We start from the raw sequence: 8890 nt of genomic DNA on the forward strand, positions 1-8890 counted from the left end.
GGTTTAGAAGCGGAGATATAGATAAACATAGGTTTTATTAGGCGGCCATTTTGAAATCCAAGATGGCCGCCATAATGACCTCGGATGAGGTGGTTCCTACCAAAAATTGAATGCTATGACCATAAGGAGCATGTAAAAAAAAATTGGTGCTTTTGTCCGGAACGTCCACATTAAGTCCAAATGTGGCCCTAAGCTGCCGTACTATAATAACCGCGCACCAAGTCTACAACTGCGTATCTTCTAATATTCAAAAATATACAATTTGGTCAAGAACTAATCCTAGGTTTTGTTGTCATCGAGGAGGTTCGGATTTAGATTGGTAAAAGAAGTTTTGAGATAGATCGGAATATACGTAGCAGAGACGGAAGAATGATTAGAAATGTATACGGTATGTCTGTGTGATGCAAGCTTTATTCGTTTTTGACTTATTGTGGAATCAGCGCTTCGTAACTGAAAAGAAAGGCAATATACAAGTAACAAGTACCGTAAAAAGTAACAAGTAACAAGTAACAAGTAACAATATTAGGTTATTTGACATTTAAGTTGAACCACCAATGTTGTTTGGTTGTCAAAGTTAGTCAAAAACAGAACATTTTGACTTGTTAATTTAACATCGAACTGAATAGAAGACTAACGTGTTAGCCTACAATATTCTGGGGTATTGTGCTTTCTGCTTTTGATATCTTTCTGTACTTTATGTACAGTTGGTGTGACTATGTAATACCTCTCCTATAATGCAGTTCAGTAATATACTGCTGTACAATAATAATTTCCTATGAAAAAATGTGTAAAAATAAGAACAAAATATGAACATTTTGAGCCCGAAATCGGTCAAAAAAATAAGAAACCTGAGCCTGGGCAAAATTTTACTGGTTCTTATAAAAAAAAAAGTGTACCACTTGATGCATGAATTGTACAGGTATCTGATTCTGACCAATTGCCTTGTTCTGACATTTGAACTTTAAACGCATGTGCAAAAACTATTAAAATACCGGCGGGTCTCTTGGGAGATAAACATGTTTCGGGGGAAATTGCACTGGTTATATTTCCAGCACATTATTGCAAACAAGGGGCCCACTTTACAAGGGGAAATTTTTGTCCATGAATTCTGTATGATGTCGTCAAGTTCTCGATGTATCCGGTATTGCCACTTCTTCATACTCCAGGGGTGTCTTGACGACAACTCTAACTACTACAGTACTGACGCACAATATAGCCCTCAGTGACTCAAAAAAAAAATGCCAAAAGACTTCAAATGAAAGGCAGAAAATTTTACATTAAATATCAGAAGAGATTGAGAAGGCTAATATTAAGGGGGTTGAGAACCTTAGCATATTGTGTACCGTGCAATGATTAATTTAAACGTAGGCCTGACTTCCTATGGCCAGGATTCAATGTAGTACAGTGGCTATTGGTACACTAGTCTTAAATAAACGTACTCGTTTGGTACACCAGTTTTAAATAAACGAACTTGTAATTCTGATAGGATGTTATTTTCCTAATCCATACACATAATAACATCCAATTAGAATTATGAATTATTTTAAGACTGGTGTAACAATAGCCACTGCCTTAATGTAGGCTTACATAATAAAATTATTTAATTTAGTGCACGCAGGGAGCACACAGTAAACTTCAGCAAACCCATCTGTAAATCAGTTAGAACACAACGAAATAATTACAGGCCTATTCATCTTCCACTCACGATCTTTATGTGGAAACCATTATTGTGAATGCCATTGCCATATCACAAGATTATTACATTACATAACTAAATGATTACATTACTATTGTTCCAATACACTTACCTGTTTGGTTTTCTTTACTCGAACGTGTGATCGTGTATCGATGTGTTGCACATAATTTAACGTTTGAACTTCGAGTGCAGTTTCAAGTTCGCCGTGAACCCGCTCTCCTATTCGAGCAACAATGATCTATTATGGTTGGTTATCCATTGTGAAGTCATGGTTGAATGACTTAGTGCAAAAGGATTGGACTGTTAACGCCAATAGTTACCATCCGACTGATCACTAGAAGGACAATGCCCTTGTTAGACTCTTCCGAATAGTGGATAACTTGCCCATGATGTTAATATTTAAAGTATAAAGGAAATATTCATCAGTAGTTTTTGTATTTGGTTTCATGCTGTGACCTTTGAGTCGAAAACCCCCAGACAAAAATCTAGTTTTGTAAAACAAAACTAGATAGGCTTTGGCTTGTGTACTTTGCCTCGCATCTAGGCTACCAAATTTAGTATTGTATCTTATTCCTTGAAGTTTTGGAAAGGGGCTGCGGCTCTGTTTTTCGCTCTAGTATAATCACGTAACGACGGAATTGTACTGCTGGTTCATTTCTACTTGAAAACGGGTCTTGTTTTATTTATTCTATTTTACTCTAAAATACATTGCAGATGATAGGTAATACAGGAAATATGGCTGTTAACTTTTACTGCGTCTTTGGTACACTACATTTTGTCATTAGCCATTATTTTAATAGTAAAATTCCGAATGAATTATTATTATTATTATTATTATTATTATTATTATTATTATTATTATTATTATTATTATTATTATTATTATTATTGTTATCTTTATTTTTATTATTATTGATATTATTACTATTATTAGTTGTATTTAAACTTGACTCCTTTGTTTTTATACTATAGTATAGCAGTCATGCTTTTGGTGTGTTACGGTACCTTTCAATGTCAACTGTGACCTGCGGATGGTCAAGTGATTGTTCGAGGCACAGATCCTATATAGGATCTGTGCTCAAAGAAACGATCACAAGACAGGATCACTATAAAGATGCCTGAAATTCATCCAGTATTCCTGTTCAGGGATTCTGCATTAGATTTTCTTCGCTTTCCCCTTATTTTTCTTTTCCAGAAGTGTTCTTCAATGGCATAAAACCTTTATGTCTTCAATTTGTGTAGTTTGTTTGATTGTCATCTACTGTTATATTATTTGTGTTTAATGGCATTTTGTTACTTGCTCAAACTTCTACCGAAATGTTATAAGAGGGCGCTGTTATCTAACTTATCAAGCTTGATACTTTTTTTTCAGACAGCCACGGTTGCGGTAGATATTAATATTCATACGTTAACTCTAACTTTTTGCTTGAAATTGTTGAGACCTCTATTTTAGCCAATTTTTACCATTTTAACTGTTACAATATTTCAACCTTCATCTTTATGATATTAATATTCATAAGTTAACTCTAACTTTTTGCTTGAAATTGTTGAGACCTCTGTTTTAGCCAATTTTTACCATTTTAACTGTTACAATATTTCAACCGTCATCTTTATATTTTAACATTTTATGATGATTTTGTGATGTATGTGTTGTGTGTTTTAGTATGTGATTGTATCAATAAGTATATGTTTTATTTTAACCTGTGAACACACAACCGGAATTCCAAACCGTATATTTTGACAGTGCTCGACAATAAAGACTGAATTGAAATCAATTTACAAAAAAATAGGTTTAGAGTTGGTATGTTATTGATGTTTTTGTTAGATGGTCTGTGAGACAAAAATGAATGTGTTTGTAAAATTATTTAAAATGTAAGGGTTATAATACCTGAAATTAATTTTTCCATGTTTTTATATTGATTTTGTATTCTCAGTGCTATTAAGAGACTATTACGATAAATTTATATATGAAAATATGAATTTAATTAAAGAAATACACAAAAACCGATTATTAATAGGTAACACAAACACTTTTATTAATCCTCAAAACTCATAATGAATATACAGATAAAGTGTAGGTAATTCTTACATCTAAACTTTACTATAATGACGTTATTAGGTCGAGCCAATACTTTAAGAATAAATTCTCACTTATTATACTTTATGGTCCAAGATTTTAACGCATTATATTCATAGGACCTAAAGACGCGTCTTATCAGAGTGAGATACTAGCCATGTTTGAAGCAAAAACTTAATTAACATATACACAGTAAATACGCCTATTCTAAATTCCTGCCAAATTTTAATGCCACGTTTTTAGTGACTGTCATAATAGCAACAACATTCAAAATGATTTAATCACTGTTTAGTATAGTTAGTTCTAAACATACTGAAGCGTGTTATTTACAAATATTAAACGGCTAATGAAATATTTTAAAAATATTTTGTCACATTGCGTAGAAGTTTATACACATCTAAATACATGCTAATTTGGTGTTATAGGAAATTAGAAAATTATAGCAAAGACCAGTGTTTGAGTACATTGTACTTAGAGTCTCACAGCATAGTATCCTTGATTAATCATTAGGCCTATTTGCATCATTATATACTTTAGCCGTGGAGTTTGCTATAGGCATACATGGTAATATTTCATAATTACAAACTATAGATAGCCCGACACAAATTTATTTACATCAACGATTATGTTTTATAGTTTCATTTACAACCGACGGAATCGTTGTGTTATCACTGCTTTCATTATATATACGAATCAATACAGATTGAGTCTTACCGAGTTTACAGATAACATGTGTTTGTCTTCTGTAGTTTAATTACAACAAAATAGAAGCATGAGTAATCAGAAACGATAACACAATAGGGCTAATATTCTTCCTACAACTTACTTTTTATTGACAGTTGATAAAACTACATAATCACAAAAAAAAAGATTTAATTGAAATCGAAATCAGCAAAGACATTACACAATGCATTGACGCCATTTTATCATATCTTGACGATATATTTAAAGGATGAATCCCAAATTTGAAGGTGTCAATTAAATTGACCAATCAGAACAACGCTCGGAATACGCGCTTGTCCCACAATTGTTCCACAAACGTACGTGTTTACGTACTGTACGTGTACACTGTCATTTGCTGGGACCTTAGCAAAATATTAAATGAGCGGAAAGATGCATTCTAGATTAGCTGTCTGTGACACAAGATCTGATAGGCCTAAATAGGCCTAAATTTAAGTATACAAAAACCTTTTTCTTACTGGTATTAGACTTAAGGACGAAAGGGTTTAGAGATAAGCTTTATTATTATTCTTATTTAAGTTTATTTTCTATTATTCCATTTTATACATAGTTATTCCTATGGTTTGTGTTTTATGTATAATGTAAGCCTATGCATATTCATGCCCAGAAAAAACACATTTCATGTTATGCTTAAGTATGTGATGACGAAATCTGGATCTGAACCTGAATTGGAATGATAATGAAACTAGCTAACGAATAAATCATGCCAACTGTAATAGAGACGACGTGTGTGCTTCTGATCGCGGTATGAAGGTCCGATGTGTAGGCGCTAATGTGGTGCACAGCCATCGTTACAACGATGGCAGACGGTAGCAGAATGACCATGTATATAACCATAAACGTGACGTGTAGAATCGTTATCTGTAAAAAGTTACAATATTACCAGTAAATAAATTATGGTGCCGAAATTAATAATTCATTATCATATCTTATACCAATAACCTGTAAGGTGACTTTATATCCTCTTGTGCAGTAATTACAACACAATAAACGATCAAATTGTCTCCAATAACAATAATTATTCATGAGAATTTTAGGCTTATTATGCAACCTAATGTATTTTAAGTAATATTTTTAAATTCCCATGAACCGTGTTTATGCTCATAAAGGAAGTTACGGGTCAAATAACATGTCTCTAAGCGTAGACTTAATTGATTTAAAATATTGTTTGAAGGTTTGCATGGCGAAGTAAAAGTATGTTAAATGCTTGTTGCGGTACACCACGTAGATAGTTCTGAAAACAAACCTGCTGTTGTTTAAAATGTCTGGACGTTTCGACTGAGTTGCTGTAGTTTCAATCGTCATCAGAAGAATAATATTAGATATTATCTTGCTGATGACGATTGTAGTAACTCAATGAAAACGCCAAGAATCTCAACAACAACCTCAACAACTATTACTTGCAAACAAGAGTTTTTTTCAGAACTCTCTAATATTTTGCGGTCTGTACCACAAGAATTCAATATATTAATTGATTTAATTACACATACCCAGTAGTGATTTCTGTAAATACCTTTTTTGTATATTTAATAGTAATATTTTAATTGGAAATACAGTAGTCTAAATATCTTACCCTTCTTTCTTCCTGCTCGGATCTCTTATAGAGAATTCCATCAACCATCAGACGATCTTCCATAAACACATCCGACTGTTAATAAAATTAAAACAAAGGTTTTAAGTTTATTAGTTATCACTGATACAATGGTTAATAGAATAGAAACGTTAGAAATTGGGCTTCTTAGACGTATGTTGGAAGTAGTACGGAAAGAAAAGAAAAGAAACATTCTGAGATAAGACAAGGACAAGACAAGCCAACAACCTTACACAAGATAACAGAAAGGAACATAATGCACTTTGGACACAAGATAATTACAAAGAGAGATTCTAGAGCAAAAATATGAAGGAAAATGAGGTGCAGAAGGTCAACAGCAAGTGAAATGAGTAACCAAATGTTGGACAAAGTTGAAGTATACAGAATGTCGGAGAAACACAGAAGATGTCCTATGGTAATACTTAGTCGTCTGAGACCAGATGGTGCCGACGGCCAGCCCTTATTATGTATACATTACGGCAGACCTATAATGCATGCAATAAACGCTCTTCGTTTTGTCCTGTTTTTAAATAATTCCTAAATCATATGGCATGACTAATGAGACAGTTCTCTTACCTTGTTAATAGATCCAATTTCGTTTTGATTATTCTGTCCGTTCGCGCCATCTACCTGGCGTAGGTACGAATCTGTAGACCCGCAGTACCGGCGATAGAAGTTACTTTGACAGGCTACCATAATGATAGTACAGATCAATCCTAATATAAACGGTAGAAATGTAGTACAGCCAACCTTGAATTTGTTCCATCGGATATAAGCGTCATATTTATCGTAATCAGGGTGACAGAAGCGAACTTCTTTTTCATTGGTATCGAATACATATAGGTTCTAAAAGGTAAATATCACATACGATATCAAGATTTAGACTTTAATACGTGTAATATATAAATACATACATACATACATATATATTATATATATATATATATATACAGTATATATAATTGTTGTTTTTTTATATCATTATATATACCGTATTTAATGATTATTCATTCATCATCATGATTTATAAATATATCATAATGTTTACATTTTAGTACATATTATCAAGTTTGATCATTCCAAACATTCTACTTACCAAATAAGAAACAACTGGAACAATTGAGAGGAATGCAACTAAGAAAACTGCGATGCACACAAGAGTCCCAGAAATCGTAGAGTTCTTCAAAATGTTCTGGCGCAGAGGTGTAAATGTCAAAAGCCTATAGAATACAAAGTAGGTGGATGGTTAAGTATACAATATTTGATTAATTACAGTTTACATCGACTTTGTGAATTTTTCTCTATGATACTTCAGTTATACAGGTATATATTATTCATTTATATTTTCAAGTAAATTTCTAGAAAAAGTTAGCTATATGCTACTTCAATTATCGTAAGGTCTATTTTTTTTTTTAAATACTTCACGGTGTTTCACTGTTTCACAAATACACGTTTTAACAAAACGTTAAACAAAAAGCTTTGAACTATAGAGGGCGATACATTTCTTTGTTGGTGTGTTGTACAACTGATTTTGCTAAGACACAAAAAGCATATTTGACGAAAAACTCCGGAAACAGTTAATGAGATACAGATTTTTGAATATTTAAAAACCGGGGAGAAAAGATGGAAAAAATATTATGGTCAAAACTAAAAAAAGCTTAATATAACAAATATTTGAGCCATAATTCATTCTTTTCTATATTGGGCTTTCATAAAGCTATTTTCATCAACCTATGTATATGTAATTTAAAAAAAAAAGAACATTGTCGTTTTTCCTTTTGTCTTGTTCCCTTGTGTTCGTTCCGTCGTGTTTTATCTTGTCTTTGATCCTGGAACAAATTACTTTTTTTTATCTGGTGGAGTCAGCTGTAAAGCCATTTGGGCTTATTTGACTTCTCCAGATACAATTGCATTTGATTTTGCTTGCATCTTTATTATTTTTGTCTTATTACCACCATTACGAATTGTGTGAATAAATATGAATCTGAATCTGAATATCTGTTTAATACAGTTTAAAATATATTATGCGAAAACCAAACGTAAAGAATTATGGTGTCCCAGGCAATGGGCTGTTAGATACTCCAACCAGCATTTATAAACTCATGCAAACTGTGGATAGGAGGTAGGGCCTACAGTACTGCCAACTGCATATTCATAATACCAACTGTTTTACTCCTACACTTCTGGAGTCCTTAGTAGGTCGGCTTTACCCACAAGAGAGAACATCTTTATTTTGCCGTTAGAAATGAATTTGTCCTTTTGAATGTTAGGGTTGAAATGTCCCCTTACTAATCGTCACGAAAATGCTTTTATAAAGAATAGGCCGGTTAAATATCCACTGCTTTTAAATACTTGGGAGTATATCTATGAGATCCCGTAAAACGTGTTTAATAACTGGAGTAGACTGAATCTATGATATACTGCCACCTGCAGTTTGATAACCGGAGTAGTCTGGAAATATGCAATACCTCCACCCATACTTTAATATCCAGAGGACACGGAACTAGGGGTGCTGCGTTGTGGAGAGTAATGTGTGACCGGAAATGGTCTGCCAGTTGGTTGTTACCATGCGCCAGTGATGTTGGAATACAGCAAGATGAAACTATTTATGTAATGCATGAAGTTCGGGGTTTGTCGGGTAGTGAAATGATTATTGTACATTTCTCCATGCATAAGTGTAAACTAAATTACGGTGATTAATTAGCGAAGATATGGAGACAATTATTTCGAAGTTCCCAATCACGTTCTGTTGCCTAGCAAACGTCTGTACTGTAGCGTGGGGGAG

At 33.2% G+C, this 8890-nt stretch overlaps 2 protein-coding genes across 2 annotated transcripts in view; both read right to left on the bottom strand.

Moving 5' to 3' along the window:
- Window positions 1-2036, bottom strand: part of LOC117105732 (neuropeptide Y receptor type 1-like) — a 22245-nt gene extending 20209 nt beyond the window's left edge. The window contains exon 1 of the mRNA XM_033246986.1: window positions 1809-2036. The gene's annotated coding sequence lies outside the window, so the exon portion shown is untranslated. The remainder of the gene's footprint in view (window positions 1-1808) is intronic.
- Window positions 2037-3707: 1671 nt separating this feature from the next.
- Window positions 3708-8890, bottom strand: part of LOC117105819 — a 9503-nt gene continuing 4320 nt past the window's right edge. Inside the window, exons 4-7 of the mRNA XM_033247120.1 lie at window positions 7202-7325; window positions 6682-6951; window positions 6088-6162; window positions 3708-5375 (exon numbers count right to left, since the gene is read on the bottom strand). Of these exons, the coding sequence (XP_033103011.1) occupies window positions 5145-5375; window positions 6088-6162; window positions 6682-6951; window positions 7202-7325 (700 nt within the window). The 3' untranslated portion in view covers window positions 3708-5144. The remainder of the gene's footprint in view (window positions 5376-6087; window positions 6163-6681; window positions 6952-7201; window positions 7326-8890) is intronic.

The sequence above is a fragment of the Anneissia japonica genome, unplaced genomic scaffold (assembly GCF_011630105.1).
Source record: "Anneissia japonica isolate Jap-2015-1 unplaced genomic scaffold, ASM1163010v1 scaffold287754_len4335492_cov202, whole genome shotgun sequence".
Lineage (NCBI taxonomy): Eukaryota > Metazoa > Echinodermata > Crinoidea > Comatulida > Comatulidae > Anneissia > Anneissia japonica.